The sequence below is a fragment of the Gadus macrocephalus genome, chromosome 21, assembly GCF_031168955.1.
Source record: "Gadus macrocephalus chromosome 21, ASM3116895v1".
Classification (NCBI taxonomy): Eukaryota; Metazoa; Chordata; class Actinopteri; order Gadiformes; family Gadidae; genus Gadus; species Gadus macrocephalus.
In genome coordinates this window covers 1,555,939-1,574,104 of record NC_082402.1, presented here as the reverse complement: position 1 = coordinate 1,574,104, position 18,166 = coordinate 1,555,939, and the positions used below count along the sequence as shown (strand labels likewise).

Genomic DNA, 18,166 nt, shown 5'->3' with positions numbered 1-18,166 from the left:
GGCTGCACCTCTTTTATTCATGTTGTAGCGATGGAGCCTCCCCCCCCCCCCCCCCCCCCTGCCTCTGGTCTCCACGGTTACTCTCCCATCAGGACCGTGTGCGGCGGAGGCTATCGGGAGAACGCTGAATACTAAAGCGCGTTTTCATCGGCTGCGACCCCCCGCCGATTAAACACGATAAGAGGACCGCCGGAGAAACAGAGGAGGTGAGAAGAGGGAGGAGGTGTGACGGACGGGGTGAAGACAGGGCACTGACAGGAGACGGTGGAGGGGGGGGGGGGGGGAGGCGGGATGGAACAGCCTGGAGGATGGCAAGGGGGGGGGGGGGGGGGAGGCGGGATGGAACAGCCTGGAGGATGGCAAGGGGGGGGGGGGGGGGGGGGGAGGCGGGATGGAACAGCCTGGAGGATGGCAAGGGGGGGGGTGGGGGAGGCGGGATGGAACAGCCTGGAGGATGGCAAGGGGGGGGGGGGGGGATGGAGACGGTCATGATGGCGACGGGGGAGAGGCACCGGATGGGATGAATAATGCATCTCACTCTGGGTTAAAGAAGAGGGGAAGATGGAAACCCATTCTGAGGTGTAGATGTGGTTTTCTAGTCGTGCCGCCAGCTGCAGTGAGCGCATGTCTGGAGCTGTGAGGGATCCCTAAGACATCCTCATGCAGAGAAGACAGCAGAACAAGAACCTCTCGTCCATTAAGGTGATGTAAGAGCAAGGCCTGAACCCCGCTCCCATAACAACGGAGTATGAAACAGGGTGATTAGCATAGGACGCACGGGCGACAGTGAGATAGGCTTGTGTCAGCCCAGTGCCGTATGCTAAACAAAAAAACAGAAATTTCCATGGAAATGAGATAAGAGGGTGAGAGAGTAAGTGCATTTTTCGGATTGGAAATGAGACTGACTCAGCTGTCACTGTGCCGGAGCCCCGTGTGTGACGCAGCCTCCCACCAGGGTTAGGGTTTAAACCAGTAGAAGGGTTAGGGTTTAAACCAGTACAAGGGTTAGGGTTTAAACCAGTAGGGTTAGGGTTTAAACCCAGTACAAGGGTTAGCGTTTAAACCAGTAGAAGGGTTAGGGTTTAAACCAGTAGAAGGGTTAGGGTTTAAACCAGTTCATGGGTTAGGGTTTAAACCAGTTCATGGGTTGGGGTTAAAACCAGTTGAATAGGAAAATAGTGGCGCCAAAAATCCAGGCCAGCGTGGGGGCCTGGGTGCTCTGCCCCAAGAAGGAAGGCTCTGGGTTCTGACCCCAAAGCCCAGAGTCTGCCTGATCCACACCCCTAGCTGCTGACGAACGACCTGCACCTTAAGCCCCAAGAAACACCCTGCACGTCCCTCTGGATGGAACGCTAGAGACCAAGTCCACCCCCTGTCGCGACCCGGTGGAATTCAACACAATTCAATGTAATTTGTATAGCCCTTAATCACAGGTCCAGTCTCACCCCTGACCCTAACCCCCAAGAGGGCAAGAAAACTAATTAACAAGGAAGACATCTAGAGAAGGAACGCAGAGTGGGGTATCCCTCCTTCAGACTGGGGGATCCCTCCTTCAGAGTGGGGGATCCCTCCTTCAGAGTGGGGGATCCCTCCTTCAGACTGGGGTATCCGTCCTTCAGAGTGGGGTATCCGTCCTTCAGAGTGGGGGATCCCTCCTTCAGAGTGGGGGATCCCTCCTTCAGACTGGGGGATCCCTCCTTCAGAGTGGGGGATCCCTCCTTCAGACTGGGGGATCCCTCCTTCAGAGTGGGGGATCCCTCCTTCAGAGTGGGGGATCCCTCCTTCAGACTGGGGGATCCCTCCTTCAGAGTGGGGGATCCCTCCTTCAGAGTGGGGGATCCCTCCTTCAGAGTGGGGGATCCCTCCTTCAGACTGGGGGATCCCTCCTTCAGAATTGTGGATCCCTCCTTCAGGGATGGTCAGGAGTGCAATGGGGGCCATAATTGAAATCCATGCATAAACGTACATACATACATACATACATACATACATACATACATACATACATACATACATACATACATACATACATACATACATACATACATACATACATACACACAGGCAAAACATATTAAAGGTGACATAGTATAACACCAGGTGTGAGTGTGATTAGCGATTACAGGCCGTTTTGAATATCTGGATGAGTAACATTTGTTACAGTCCACCGGGTGGGCTGGTAGACTGATCCATCCAGCACACATCTAGGTGGACACGCCCACCTGTGACGTCAGGAGAGTAACGTCTAATCACGCTCACACCTGTTGGTATAATATGTCACCTTTGAATCTGTGATGGGCGTGGCCCGCCAGCTTACCTGGCACAGGTGACAGAGCCGCTCGGCCAGGCCGCGAAGCAGGGAGAGGAGGCGGCGGACGAGGAGGGGCCGGAGGAGGCGGCTCGCCCCCAGCAGGACCAGGACCTCCGTCAGGTGGTCCCCGCTCACAGCCCCCTGTAGAGGGGCACCGAGGGGACAGCGTGAGCACCGCTGAGCCCGAACCCCCAGGGCTACAGCTCCTACTGAGAGGTCCTGAATCAGAACCCCCAGGGCTACAGCTCCTACTGAGAGGTCCTGAATCAGAACCCCCAGGGCTACAGCTCCTACTGAGAGGTCCTGAATCAGAACCACCACGGCTACAGCTCCTACTGAGAGGTCCTGAATCAGAACCACCAGGGCTACAGCTCCTACTGAGAGGTCCTGAATCAGAACCACCACGGCTACAGCTCCTACTGAGAGGTCCTGAATCAGAACCACCAGGGCTACAGCTCCTACTGAGAGGTCCTGAATCAGAACCACCACGGCTACAGCTCCTACTGAGAGGTCCTGAATCAGAACCCCCAGGGCTACAGCTCCTACTGAGAGGTCCTGAATCAGAACCCCCAGGGCTACAGCTCCTACTGAGAGGTCCTGACGACACGCCAAACGGAACGGAGTGGTTGTTTAGTGACATAATGAGAGCACGTCTGTGAGGAGTTAGCGGACGGGGACACAGACAGTCCTGTAAGTCTCAGAGCACCAGGGAAAGAAGGCTTTAAGCGGACGGGATGGAGGGAAGTAATGAAAGGTCCTCACAGCAGGGGACAGAACGGTGTGTCCATCTAGGGCACGGTTGCTCAACGGGGGCGTTCGCACAACCTAGGGGGGCGCTGGGATGGTGATTCCATTTTTTTCGGGGGGGATTTTAAACTTTTAAACTTGGTTTCTAACCCCTCTACCGTCTCAGCTACTTTTTACTTTTTATGCGCAGTGGAACAGTGGTCATACAGCGCGGTTCGGTCCTGCACACGCCCGGACTCCCGTTACATGAGCTATCGTCATGATCTCTATAGTAACGCTGATAAACATGACCCAAGTATCTGGGTTAACAGTTCAATAACCAACACAACACAATCAAACATGGCCGATAGCAAGAAAAAAATATCTAATTTTGTTTCATAGCCCGTTTTCCTCCTTCCTCTTGTTCAGTTCCAGCTGCTCTGAGCGTAGTCTCCACGAAAAGACTGTTGCATTTCAAATACAAAATATATAGGCCTTATTAGGCCTCTGCGTCCAATCTGATTTCCGGGCCATTCATTCATTGTTCACGGGGCACGGCGGGAGTCGCGGGAGTGGTCGCGGTGCCCCAGGTCATGGTGCCCGGGTCGCGGAGTGCCGACGGGAGACGTGCCCCCACCGCGGTCACGCTGAATGAATGTTCGATCCAACAATTTCTTCCTCAACTCTTCTTTCTTGGCCAATACACACTCACTCTCTCTCTCTCTCCCTCCCACCTCCCCCGTCGCTCTGGAGGTTTAATTGGGTTTATTACAATGATGGACAGTGCTGTTAGCCAATCAGAGGTGAGGTGATTTTTATTGGGGGGGGGGGGCGCCAGAGGATCAGGGTAAGGTCAGGGGGGCGTTTGCTCAAAACAGGTTGAGAACCACTGATCTAGGGTCTCTAGAAGTGTAGAGAATACCGCAGGGGGTCCATATGTTGGTGACACTAGGGGGTCGAGAGTTGACCCTGTCCCCTGGTGAACTCTGTTTTCAAAACAGTGCATTTCTTACGTCAGACCCATAAGAAGATCAGGCCTTGGGAGATGAATTTTGCTTCAATTTTGCTTTACTTTCAGAAGATGTAAGCCAATAGTAAATCCAGGGAAATATGAGAATTTCCTGGACTTAATATTGTTAAGGGGTCAATTTCCTAGAATAAATCGTTGGTTTTCTGGTGCTAAACAAACATCTTTATGATAAAATCGCTGTTTAATCAATCATCGTGGGATCGTATTGGGTTCAGAGACATTTTTTGGGGGGGATTTAATAATAATTCTATTTTTCTATGAAAGGCCTTTGTTGTGACTCTGGAAAAAGGCCTTGGTTCAGAGAGAAAATGCCCGATGTTAAAAAAAAAATGGGTTTCCAAAGAAATATTTGTAATCAACAGTGCTTCAGCACTGTTGATTGTGATGTATCAACAATACAGCCTGTTTTGTTACAAAAAAATATCATGTCTATTAAAAATTTATCTTACGGAGAAAGTTAGTCAGTTGGGTATCAGCATTGCTGAGACCGCCCCTCTTTGTGTACCATGGACCAATGGCATTCCACAACCTATCACTGGGAGAACGCCATTGGACGAGGGGCTCTCGGGGGGGGCGGGTCAATGTATTTATACACCAATGTGTAAATTAGCTGACCTCTGGGTCGCTGAACCTCTTTAGGCTGTCAAGTCAGTGTGTATCGCCTAATGGAGCCGGTGTTTTAAGTTGCTTTCATGGTAATTTATTCACGAATCCATCCGGTGAACACATTTAAATATGTCATCCATTAACGTGAAGCTGTCCAATCCAGCTCCGCTCTCGTAGTGATGTCTCTCCTACGGGAATCTTGCCAGAGTTCATTTAGAAAGAGAAAAAAAATCAAAAGCTTTTCAATTGCTCTCAGGTTTTTTCTGTTCCCAGCCATCACAGCGGTGGATGGAGACAACCTTTAGCTCCACTTCCGTCCGGCCTCCCCACAGTTTAACCCGTTCTTCTCCTGCTGCAGTCTCGGTCTGGCAGTCTCCCTCTCCTTCCCAAAAGACACAGGGATAGGGCGGGAACAGGGAAAGATATCAGCCTGGATCTATATTTGTCCAGCCCTTGGCCAGTATCTCTCGCCCTCAAAAAACATATGACTTAATTTCTCTGCCATCATTTCCATCAGCAATGTCGGCATGAAATATTAAAACGAGGCCAGGCACAGGGAGAAGGCGTCGCTGTAGATGGGACCAGGACAGATGAAGCTGCACACCAGTATCAGCAGGGGTCTGAACTGGTGCTACGAGGCCGGGCTGGAGGAGACGGCTGTTCGAGGGCCTTCTGCAGAACCCGTCAACCCAGAAGGTTATGAAACACGAGCACCGCGCAGAGAGAGTGATATCTCAGAGGTCGCCGGTGCAGAGGCAGCATCGACGTTTTAATCGTCTGGGCTCTTCAGCGGCGCTCAATCTTCTGCTCCAGCGTGGCCCTGCAGGACCTCCGGCCCCAGACGGTCCACCTCATAAGGAACCCCATTACACCGCCGTGGATCCGTACAGACACCCAGCCCTCCCCCGCCAGCACCAGAGCGGCCCCCCCCAAGCAGAGCTCTGCCCGGGGGCATTGGAAGACCTTTTGATTGACCGCTTTAACTTCTCACAGCAAGCGAGTCCCCCTCAGAGAAGGAAACGGAGCCAGTGTTAAGGTACCATTTAGTTATTTATCCGAGGTTACTCTAAAGATACAAAGTCCTTAATGAGCAGGTAGGGGTTAGAGGGCATCTTGCTGGAGGAAGGAAGACTGGCTATTGGGGTTCGAACCAAGAACCGGTCAACTGGGAGTCCAAGACCCGAACCACTATCCACATAGGGAACCATTGGTTTAGGCACGTAGATGCGTTACACGTGCTAAAGCAGCGCGTTAGACGCACCTAAATAACGCGCACAACACACCTACGCACCAAACGTACCTGCGCGCGGAGTTCAAAAAATGTAACTTTTTACGGTCCTACGCGTGACGTTTAGCCGCGATAGCCTATCAGCGTTGAGCCTGACCCGACGTCACTGGCAGAGAGACGGAGGACAGGCGCTCGCAGTTCCGCAGCTGATATGGAGCGCCTGTAGTTGGTGTCCTGACGGGAGGTCCTGGCACCAACCCGGGCTAGCAGGTCATCGAACATGGCCCCAGTCATCCGAAAATACCGCTTGAACCGGCCGTCATCCAGGCGGAGTTCCTGGAGGAGGTGGTGAAACCCACCCAGCTGTGAGCGCCTACGGAGGATGTCATGCACCCAAAAACACGACGGCGTTTGGGTTTCATTCTCTCCTCGAACTCCCACAACAAATACAGCGCAGCGATGGTGGTGGAGCAAAAGAAAAGTAGCGGGGGAAAAATACGTTTTGGGCGGGCTCATCTAGCTGCATAGACGCGCGTACGGCGCGTGGAACCATTTTGTGACACACTGAACGCCTAACCCGTCAGTGTTGCCGTACCTTAAGAGATGGGAAACCAAACCGAGTGCTGCATCTCAATGTCCTGCACATCACGCAGAAAGAGACACAACCACTGCCAGGCCGTCCCTGCCTCGGGAGGGTCTTGATCACAGCATGGATGAAGCAGTTACCGCCTCTCCATTACCGTTCCACTGGATGCAGAGCAGTTTAATGCAGTACTTGTCCTCTGAGTTTACGGGCGAATAAAACCACAGGCGACGCCTTACCCATCATCCCGCCGCTGTCTGATTGGAAGAAGCAGACGCCTGATCCAGGGGCCTGTGAGCGACACAAGGTGACGGCACCGCAAACAAAAAGGTCAAAAACCATTCCCCAAGCCGCCGCAACCCGAATGAATACGACATGAAAGGCTGCTCTCTCAAACCCGCACACGGCACGACTTAATCAGCAAATCAAATTCAGAAACTGTCCGCACGCCCGCGGCCAAACCCATTAGCCCGGCCCCGTCTCGGCTCCCTGCTACTGCGAGCCGGCTCCTCATGCATCACACGCACAGAAATAATCTAAAGGTTGACAAATTGACCGATTGTAGGAGGGAATACAATTAAGTGAGAGGGGATTATTGTTCACCGTGATGGCATGGAGTGCATCATGACTCCAGCACTACGTGTGGGCTCTGATGAATCCAAAGCAGTGGGGGGGGTGTGGTTAGAACTGGGTCGGGTTGTGAGCGCTGGGTGGGGGCCCGCTAGCAGCTCCAGGGGGTACAGGGGTACACCACAGGGAGCTGTATCCTCTGTATGATTATCTCAGTGTTTATCTCCATGAGCTCCATGGTCTTGGGTCAAGGTTAAGTGAGGCCCGTCCTTCTTATAGAAGAGAAAGTAAGTCACCTGAAGTATGAATTAAAGCGAAGACAGCAGGGTCCTAAAACACAACGTATTACAGAGGGAGGAAGCCACCACACGCCACCACCACACCTCCCCAACATCCTGTCAGAAGAGTTTCAAAAGTGTGTATCAGTGCTCTGTAGATCTGAGTGTAGCTGAAGTGCACCGTAATTGGTCGATACCTTGGTTCCATAGCCATGAGGGAGAGTAGGCTCCACCCATTAAAATCGACTGGATGGGACGGAAGGAGATCGATAACCCGAAACCACAATGGATTCGACGGAACATCACTTTCATCGTATGTTGTCCATGCCGTTAAGCGTTAGTGGAAGTCCATCTCTCGTACGAGCGAGTCCGGTCCCGCCGGTTTCCTCTACGTCGGGTTCTGCACGCCGTTGAACCAGGCCAGCGGCCCGACGGCATGAAGCAGGCTCCTGACCTGAGCTCAGTCTTTAGTCCCGGTCTGAAGCAGAGCGCCTTCCCCTTCAGCGGGAGGGAGGGAGGGACAGGAGGACGGAGGGTGGGCCAGGGGGGTAGGGGGGCCGCGGGCGAAGGGCCAGGGGCCAGGGGGGGCAGGGAGGCCAGGGGCCAGGGGGGGCAGGGGGGCCGGGAGGCCAGGGGCCAGGGGGGGCAGGGAGGCCAGGGGCCAGAGGGTCGGTCTGCCGCGGGACAGGGGGGGGTTTCGGGGGACAGGGACCAGGAGCCCCGGGGGGGGTCTGCAGTCGCGCGTGGGAGACCCGGGGAGGGACTAGGGGGTACGTGTGGAGACCAGCGAGGAGATGCAGTGGAGCTGGGAGAGCGGACCCCGAGAGGGACTACGGCTCGAGCCTGGTGGAGTCATCCATCTCCTCCAGCGGCCCTGACGCCGATACGCCCCAGCTACACCCAACGCCCCGGGGGGCTGATTACAGCCTGGAAGAGGTCGCTGCATAAAACATGCTATTTCTGTACCACAAACAAGTCCCCCTCGTCACATACAGGTCGGCTAAAGTGCTTTCGGAGAAGCGATCCGCCGCTGTGCCCAGAGGAGCGCAGTAGTATTTCTCATGAACAAGAGAACAGGATGCTCTTCCCGTGATGCTCATGCAGACCTCCGGTGGGGTGGAACCGGCCACCGGGCGCAGCCCCGGGAACCCAGCCCAGGGCGTACTCATTTAGGACCGGGAACCCAAACCCCAACATGGCTCAGTGAGGTGGGAAAGTGCTAATAGGTGTTAGGGCTTAAATAGGATGGACGGTTTCCCTTTAATTTAGCCCTAAATGTACAGACCGTATTGTACAATAACAGACCATAATGTACATACCATAATGTACAGACCATGATCTACAGACCATAATGTGCAGACCACAATGTAATGCAGCTCTAAGTTTGTTATTTAACCAAAGGTAACCTAGTTGGTTAATCCCAACAGTGTGAATAAATTGTTGTCTACATATCTCATTACTATACTAGTTAGTGACGGGCCGACTAGTAAGCACGTTTTAATCTTAAAGCTACAGCATAAACTAAGTATTAAAAAGTTATAAGTTAAGAAAAGTATCGGGCAGCTCCATTGTGGGTGTGAAGTCAAGTCACTGTTAAAACAGAGAACTGCAAGCACTACATAATTGATAAAAACTAAGCTCACAGAAAAACAATAAAACGAATGGTTGGAAAAAGAAAATAATTGAAATGGATTGGGAGAAACTTAAAAGCTTTTCAGTTAATTCTCCCTACTTCCATCGGGCCGTACGATGTGTTATCTATTATTTAGCGGATTGCTTTCCAGCTCTGCCACGGATCCTCTCTGTGTTGCATCATCCTGCTCTGAAGACGTCTGGACCCAACGCTCAGCTCCCCGTCTCCAGCTCCACTGGTCAGTACAGGTCACTGGTCTGTGCAGGTCACTGGTGAGTACAGGTCAATGGTCTGTGCAGGTCACTGGTCAATACAGTTCACTGGTCAGTATAGGTCACTGGTCTGTGCAGATCACTGGTCAGTACAGGTGACTGGTCAGTACAGGTGACTGGTCAGTACAGGTCACTGGTCAGTACAGGTCTCTGGTCAGTACCGACCACTGGTCAGTACAGGTCCCTGGTCAGTACAGGTTCCTGGTCAGTACAGGCCACTGGTCTGTGCAGGTCCCTGGTCTGTGCAGGTCCCTGGTCAGTACAGGTCACTGGTCTGTGCAGGTTAGTGTCAAGGGCTTGGGACAAACAGAGACATGTATGGTCCCGATATTCACTGGTAGAGATGACACACTTACAACCTGACTGGTGTCTGGTGGTTGTCAACACTTACAACAGGAAAATAACGGTCCAGACTAATTCTAATTATTATCAAAACTTGTTACTGCTTTGAAGTCCACCGTCCCCCGATATGGTCGGTCTCTTTATGACACAGCTCTGCCCGGTGTTTCAGTTCCTTCAGAGAAATTGCACAATTAGGACCAGGAATGGCTGTCAGCTCTGATCTATGGGCGCGTCCAGCCACTGAAACGGCTCTCAAACCGAGACAACGGGAATCAATACGACCGGCGGTGAGTTCTTAAAGATATTAGAAGCATTAAATCTGTCTTGAGGTTGATCAAAGGGACGACTGTCCTGATGACTCGGGGGCAGCGTGGCCCCCAGAGGCCAAAGGGTTCTGGTAAACAAACCCACCCCCTGCCTCTGCATGGGAATCTGTGATTAATTAATCATCAATCAGCCAAACCTTTGAATGATTTAGCTAATAAGATGAAATATCAGGTTTGTAATGGAACATCAAGGGAAGCCCCTTTATTAGCGGATTTGTATAAGGTCCTTTCAACTTGAAAGCTAACTTCTTCTGAAGGCTGTGATGACAGAAGACTTGACGGGCAGAGTGTTCAGCCTTGACACACCTAAGTATTCAACTAATCACAGGATAGAAATCCAAAGTCCAACCTTCTCAAGTGCATTAGAAACTCTTACATTTAGAAAAAGGGTTATTTCTTTTTTATTAAAATGAGTTTTTCTTCACAAAATATAAAAAAATATATATATATATCTCAAAAAAGTATGGATTTCTTGTCATATTTCTTTTAAGTCTGTCAACAATGTCTATAATACCGGGGCTCATTGTTAAGTGGAGAAATGTGGCCCTGCTGGCCTTCAACACACCAGCACAAAGCTGCCTAACTTGTCATTATCACACGACTAAAAAGCTAATAAGGAAAGTTCACCGGATCCACAAACCAATTTCCATCAAATCCCAACGAACCCGGAGCTCATCGGGGATAAGATCCCTGATCTCCTCGACTCCAATTGTTTTCCAACCATCCGGAAAATCCTCCTAAACGAGCCTCGCTAATGTTTCATTCATCTGTGGGACGCTCTATCAAAGAGTGAATACGGCCTGCATCACCTAATGGAACGGTTTAATGGTCTGGTATTAAACCAGTGGAGCCGGGGTCTAGGGCTAAATATTACCCCCGCCCCCACCTCCCCCCAATCACACACAGTCACAGCATCACGTTCACATGCAGCCTGGCAATAATTCATTTAGATGATCTATTTTTGTCTTTGTATGGCATTGAATGGTCATGAAATGAAGGTATCGACTTAACAAGATAACAGTGTTGTGGTCTTGATGATTCATAGAAGATACGGCCTTAAAATGAGCACAATATGAGGTTGGCAACGTCAACAGAGGAAGGGTAACTGGTTTCAGTTCTGCTTCCACGCTCCCAACGTCCGCCTACTTCAACGTAATGACCGCTCAGTCGGATGGCTCAGAACGCTGTCGTGAGTTTTAAGCCTATCAGCATGTCGACATCGTGTCGACATCGGCAACTAGCTCAGCTGGACGCCTGGCACAGCGATCATTAAGAGCAAGCAAAGGTTAATCATCAAAGTCACAACTCTTCTGGTTTGGCACCGCGCTGGTGGAACGAGCTCCCTGCCGACGTCAGGACCGCAGAGTCGCTCACCAGCTTGTTCAGAGTTCATCTAGACTCTGCATAGCCTCCCCCCTTACCCCCCTTACACACTTCCATTTTGTACGTACTACTTAGCATTGTGTACCATCTGATCCTATCTATCTCTGTTGTATACTTGGAATGGGTTAACCTAGCGATTGTTAGTGTTTGGACCGTGTTTCTACGAACATCCTTAATGTGCCGACAGCGATATATTGTTGTTTCTCTTTCTCCTGACAAATGTACTTATTGTGAGTCACCTCGGATAAAAGCGTGTGCCAAGTGCCCTCCACGTCAATGTAAAAGTGTTCAGTGATTACTGGGATCATCCGTCCTCCGTGAAGTGCAGCCCTACGTCCTCGGCCTCTGACTCCATTAAAGGCTTCTCCCCGAGCTCCGTGACAAACGGAGAATGGCTCGTTTCCTGCCTGCCTCCCAGCAAGGGGGCGGGCAGCCTTTCTTCGCAAACTCCCGAGGAAATTGCACTCGCGTTGTCGGCACAGACGACCCGTGGTGATATTGCCGTGGAAACCCTTCCTCGCCTTCCCCAAGACCTCCAGGGAGGGGGGGATTAGGGTTGAATCCCCTCCTGAGCCTCGCCTCCCCTCACATCTCTGGGCAGCAGCACACCTCATCAAACCGGTGCCGTCATAGACCTGGTTCCAGCCCACGTCTCCCCAGGGGGCCAGAGAGCACGGAGCTGTCCTGTGAAGCAGACCTCAGAGTGGAGTGGGTCTACACACACCGAGCCACAACTACAGATGTCCCATACCAATATTTTAGCGCTGTCAGCTAAACGCGTTATTAACGGCGTTAACGCAAACCAATTTTACCGGCGTTAATTTTTTATCGCGCGATAAACGCAATATTTTTTTTTCTTTTTTCTTTGGCTCAAAACAAAGAAGCAGTAGCCTGACTGCTATGCTCAAGGCAGTATGTTTGTATGTTCATCGTTTAATTGCACTATAGGCTTTTTTTTTTTTATCGTCCTGTTTTGATCAGTATATGCCAATGCTGTTATCAATAAAAAAACATGTCTGTGTGGTAAAGGAGCTACTCATGTGAAGGTATCGGATTGGCGCATAGACTCGATACTGGTATCGGTATCGATACTGGTATCTGAACAGCTCTAGTACACCCGGCGAGCCGCCACCTGGGGGAAGGAACCACAGGGACGTATGAACAGCTGTGAGGCTGCTGCTTCCGTCTCTAAAGGACCTTTTCTTTTCACAACACGATGTGTTGTGGATTAGTGATGGACGTCCTGAGCTCCGAGGCCTTTGTGATTCATATTTCTATTGTGGGCCGCCTTTTTAAATAACCGTTGTTAGGGAAAAATACCTAAATGAATATTAAAGCCAGAGGCACGCTGAGGGAGGGTGTGTACGGGTTATATAAAGACACACACACACACACACACACACACACACACACACACACACACACACACACACCTGCGTGACTCACCTTGCCGAGTCGATCCGCGCTGAGCAGAAGCCCCGCCAGCTCCTTCAGGGACCCCTCCACCTCCGTCACGAACGAGGGTTGCCGGTTCAAACCCCCGGCGTCCGCGGCCCCGGCCAGCACGCGGCAGGCCTCCAGGACCAGGGCCCCCGAGGGCAGCGCGGGGGGGTCCGCCGGACACGCCGCCGCCGCCGCCACCACCACCGAGCCCAGCAGCTGGCTGAGGGACTCGGCCATCACCGCAGAGTCCTCCTGCTGGGGGCCGGACCAGGCGGGCCCCCCACCGCCCCCCCTGTCCGCGGCCCGCCGGAGCCCACACAGGCTCTGGAGGAACCGCATGTGGCCCTGCATGGACCCCCCCCGGGGAGAGGCGGTCTGGGGCGGGGGGAACCGCCTGGGGGGTGCCGAGGAGAAGGTCTGGGGGTTCACGGGGACCGCAGGGGGTACAGGGTCTGTGTGTGGACCCCCAGAGGCCACGGGATGTACCGGGTCCACGTGGGGCAGGAGGGACTCAGAGTCCGAGTCCACCATGGAGGCCTCCTCCTCAGCAGGGACCCCCAGGTCCTGGGGCAGGTAACCATCCTCACCTGTGGAACTCCAGACAATTAGATTACGGCTCGTTAGCAACAGGTGTTTTATTTCCCTGAAGACAACGAGGGCGTCACGAAGCGGTTCAGCGCAGGCTAGCATGTCTCACGTCGCTCCCCTCGCTGACGCGCAGAGACTCTGTTGAACTCCCTGTGCGCGTGACGTCCCGGTTAACGAGATCGAGGCCGAATATGTAATTAAGGTTTGTAATTGTACTGCTGCTGAGAGTGAAAGATGTGTGAGGGGAAACCCCAGTTAAAGGTTGTCTATCCGGGAGCTAATGGCGGAGTGGGTTCAACAGTCAGGGTTAGGAGGCCACTTTAACCAACGTCACGACCTACCCACCTTAACCTACACTAGAACACAACTATACACCCGATGCCTTTCTGATGTCATCCATTCGATTATTTATGTTTATTTGAAGTCTGCAGATGAGTTGTATTGTGAAGCACACACAATCCTACAAGCTACAGTTGAAGTGAACCATCTGCACCATGCCATATATATCTAACACAGATATATATGTGTTAGATGCTGCTTCAGAACCTACGTGAGATGAGCGTCTGCTGATGGAGATATTGAATAAACCATAGCTGTGATGCAACGTGGGCACGAAGACCTCAAAGTGGACCGGAGACCGCAGGCCTGACCGCGATGGTAGGGCTGGAAGTTAGCCCTTAATGAAGTCTCTCCCAAAAACCTCTCAGCGCCTGAAACCAAACACGCCACATTCTGTCCGAGTGATTTCCCGGCAACGACTGGAGCCGAGGCAGTGAGCTGGATCGTTCTGGTCCATTCCAGCAGAGTATTAATGTTCTGCAGCGTGACAGTGTGTTGGCTCAACACGACGTCCACCGTTGGTTTCATCAAACTTTTAGAGCTACGATGGTTTGAGCAGTGATTGACACAACAACTGATTGGCGTTTTAAGCCGTTGCCGTCGGTAACAAAACGCACAAGGCCTGACGGCATCCAATGAGCGGAGGTCTTCCTGGTCGATCATCTCCCACTCTGCTGACGGAGCTCCATCCCTGTGGTGGTCCTGCATGAGAAGAGTCCTGGTTTCCCTAGCAACGCCGTCCCTCCCCATTGACTCATGAGGGTGGAGGTCCTCGTTAGGGGGGGGGGGGGGGGGTCGTTAGGCTGGGGGCCCTCGTTAGGAGGGGGGGGGGGCTCGTTAGCTGGATGAGATAGTAGCGGCTTCTCCGCGTCTCTCCTGGAGATACTCGGCCCATTACCCAGTGTGGCGGCCATGTTTAACCGTCCGTACCAAACCCAGGAGCCTTCAGCCCGTTGAACACACCGCTTCCTCCTGACGGCCGCGAGACGCCATGCCCTCACACTCACTCTCATCAACCCTCATTCATGATGAGCATCATCTGGTCCATTTACAGCTTCAGAAGTGTCAATATTCGGAATGTTCTTCGTTTACGATCATTAGGAGTTGAACAGCGTTTCCCTTGGCTCTTGGTGGGAAGTTCCAGACCTGTAAAGCCTCTGCTGAGGTACAGTGATGAAGGTGATGAAGGTCTTTGACTTCCAGACCAAAGGCTCCCGGTTTGACCACGATATCTGCGGTCTGGCGGCAGGGACCCTAGAGCCAGACACCTGATTCCTCGCTGCTCGTCAATGACACGAAGACGCAAAACAGCATCTTCTAAATCACTAGATATTGAATGAATGACCTGGACAAAATGATCAATAGATTCATCGATAAGGACATAAAATGTTGCACCTGATCCCGACAGAACACTGGATTCAACTGTCTTCCAACCCATTTCATTGTCGTGCCACTAGATAGTCATCCTGGAGGGATTCTCCCTGCTCTTCGTAAAACGGTTTCAATCCATCCCAAACGGGAGCCTTGAGTGTAAATAAAATAACACATAAAAGGAGCAGGCGGCCATGGACCCACCTACACACACACACACACACACACACACACACACACACACACACACACACACACACACACACACACACACACACACACACACACACACACACACACACACACACACACACACACACACACACACACACACACACACACACGGCCTCCCTCGCCCTCCGCCCACCTTGTTGTTGTCAGACGCAGGTCACGGGGGAGAGCTTTCAGAAGGTCAAATATCACTCCACATTCATGGAAGCTTCTGGTGTCCATCAACAGCGACTTCAAACCCTCGTCCCTCCACTGCTAATATACTGGCCAGCGGAGTTCTAGTTCTCCACAACGGGCGATCAGGTTTCGACAGTACACAGTCCTCGTTCAAATAAAACCAGGATCCAGCAGCACCGGGCTTCAGAACAGAAGACCCCGGGAGACGTTCCCAGGTGGACCATTGGAACGCTTCTGATGTGACAAACGACTCCTTTAGAGTGTGTGCGATGGTGGGCTGCCAGCTGCTAATCGCCCTCCCAGCGCGTCTCCTGAAATGGAATAAAGACTTTAAGAGCCCCCCGTCTGCATCGCTTCATTAAGACCCAACAACCAGAGCCCCGTAAATTAAAAATCAAGGTTTCCTTTCTTCCCGCCCCGTGGACTGATTTATTCGTTTATCCGTCTTCACTTTATTCCCGATGAGCCTCCGAGACCTCTCCACCCAGCAGCCCGGGAACGCCCGGCGGGAACGGGCTTTATTAAGACGGAGAGTCCGGCTGCGGACGCCCCCCCCCCCCCCCCCCCCCCCGGGCCCACGAGTCTCACACTCCAACTCCACTCTGGCAGTCCGAGCCCCGAGTACAACGGGCGCTCTGATTGGTTGCTCTGATCTGGCGGTACGAACACACAATCCCCCGCCCGGTGGTAACTCCACGGCGTCTCGGTATGACCTTTCCGTCCACGCCACCGACGGGCCCGTGTGATGGCGTACCCCCCCCCCCCCAACAATGCTGAACCATCCATCTTCAGGAATGGACAAATCACTTGCGAGCACGCACACACACACACACACACACACACACACGAGCGCGCAAATCACTCTTAGAGTATCCCTCTTAGTCAGTCCTATAGTATCATGTGTATCACTCTCGTATTATCACTCCTAAATAATCACCCACATAGTATCACTCTTTTAGTAGCAATGTTATAGTTTAGCTCGTATAGCATCTCTCGTATAATCTCTTATTGTAACACTCCTACAATCCAACTATCATAGTAACTCCTCAAGCATCCCTCTTTGTACCAGAGCCAGGAGGAGGAGGAGCCGAACGCCTTGGCCAATCGGGTGGCGTGGAGCTGTGACCCGCCTCTGAGGCCACTACGTGACACTTCGGATAAAAGCATCTGATAATGAAACACCCCACAAACACCCATCCTCATCATCATCACCATCACCTCCCCCTCTAGGTCTGGTCCCCCCCCCGCCCCCCTACGGCCGGGTTCAGACGGATGGCGTCCATCTTACCTGAGGCTCCGCCCACGTCCCGTCTCCGGGCGGCCATCTTGGCGAGGAGCAGCTGCTGCCTCAGACGCAGCACCTCCTCCTGGAGCTCCTGGCCTCTGCTCCTCAGCCCGGCGTCTCTGCTCCTCATCTTCGAGGCCAGAGCCTCCGCCTGCTGCCTGCCACTCAGCCCGGGGGGGCGGGACTTGATGACCGCCAGCGCCACCGCCAGCCGCGCCTTCCTCACCAGCCAGGCGGCCCCGCCTCCTGCCGGAGTAACCATGGTAACGGCTCGTTCACCGCGGGCGCAACGTCCACGGAGTTGTTTTTAGTTTATGATCCGTATCCGAGCTGACCAGCGGTTAGCGTGTTTGACTCAAAAATCCTCGGTTCAAAACCTCGCTGTAGGCAGGATTAATTTTACCCGTTCATGAGAATATAATATTAATCTAGTATTTGAGGTTGTCGAGGTTAGTGAACAACTGGAGGACTTTAGAGATCACGGATGGACGGTGGACAATAAGGGAATCAATATCGATTAGTGTTTACAACGCAAGCCAAACTGGTTGGACAACCAAAATGAACACAACGAAAAATCTAAGTTATTAAAAATCGACATACTAACTTGTTATTTTTGCTACACTTGCTTCATAGATCGTATTCAGTATATCACGATATAAAATATTTATTCCACTGTGGTTTTATCTGTCTGGTAAACACAGCAGTTCAGCGGTGTAACATCACTGATCGTCCAACCCGGTTCTGCCAGAACGGTAAGTCAAGCGCCACTAATCAGAACGTACCGGCTCCTCCGTCCCGGGGTAGCTGGGCCGGACCCTGGGTCGGGTCCAGGGTCTGGTACGTGGTCGGGTCCGGGGTCAGGTCCATGGGCGGGTCCGGTGGACGCTCAGCTCATCGGACAGGATGTTGTTCTGCAGGAGAACGAACTCTCTGAAACCCGACCGCTGATTGTGTGAGGGACGTTGATCTGTTATCGTTCTGTTATCGTTTTGATTGACGGTCTTGATGGTGATTCTATTATTTAGATGTAGAATCGAACTGTTAGCGACTTCGCCAGAAGACCGGAGAACGAAGATCGGACCTTTCGCGTGGTCACGTGGTCACGTGTTAACCTTTTTACTTTCCCACGCTTCACTTCCGGAAGCAGAATAAATAGAAAATACAAAAATGTGATTGAAAATATTTGCAGCAAAATATTATTATCGCCATATTGTTTAATTGGTTTGCTCTAAATAAAATAAACCTTTTGACTTAAAATTTGGCTTTTCGATTTTTTTCTGTTTATAAAATCACATAATTATAAATATTACTTCTCCTTGCGACACAAAAACAACAGCAGCACATGTTGTGTTTACAATTGCGCAACTACCGTCCCAATGAGGGTGATAACAGAAGGACATGCGCATTGGGCCCTCTCCGTGGTCCTGGGGCTGCGCGGCCTCGC

General features: G+C 52.1%; 1 protein-coding gene across 1 annotated transcript in view; it reads right to left on the bottom strand.

The window, feature by feature from the left end:
• The window catches only part of mei4 (meiosis-specific, MEI4 homolog (S. cerevisiae)), a 39,665-nt gene extending 21,580 nt beyond the window's left edge, over positions 1-18,085 (bottom strand). The window contains exons 1-4 of the mRNA XM_060042381.1: positions 17,505-18,085; positions 16,726-16,968; positions 12,735-13,318; positions 2,318-2,452 (exon numbers count right to left, since the gene is read on the bottom strand). Coding sequence (XP_059898364.1) covers positions 2,318-2,452; positions 12,735-13,318; positions 16,726-16,968; positions 17,505-17,589 — 1,047 coding nt within the window. The 5' untranslated portion in view covers positions 17,590-18,085. The remainder of the gene's footprint in view (positions 1-2,317; positions 2,453-12,734; positions 13,319-16,725; positions 16,969-17,504) is intronic.
• Between the last annotated feature and the right edge of the window lie 81 nt (positions 18,086-18,166).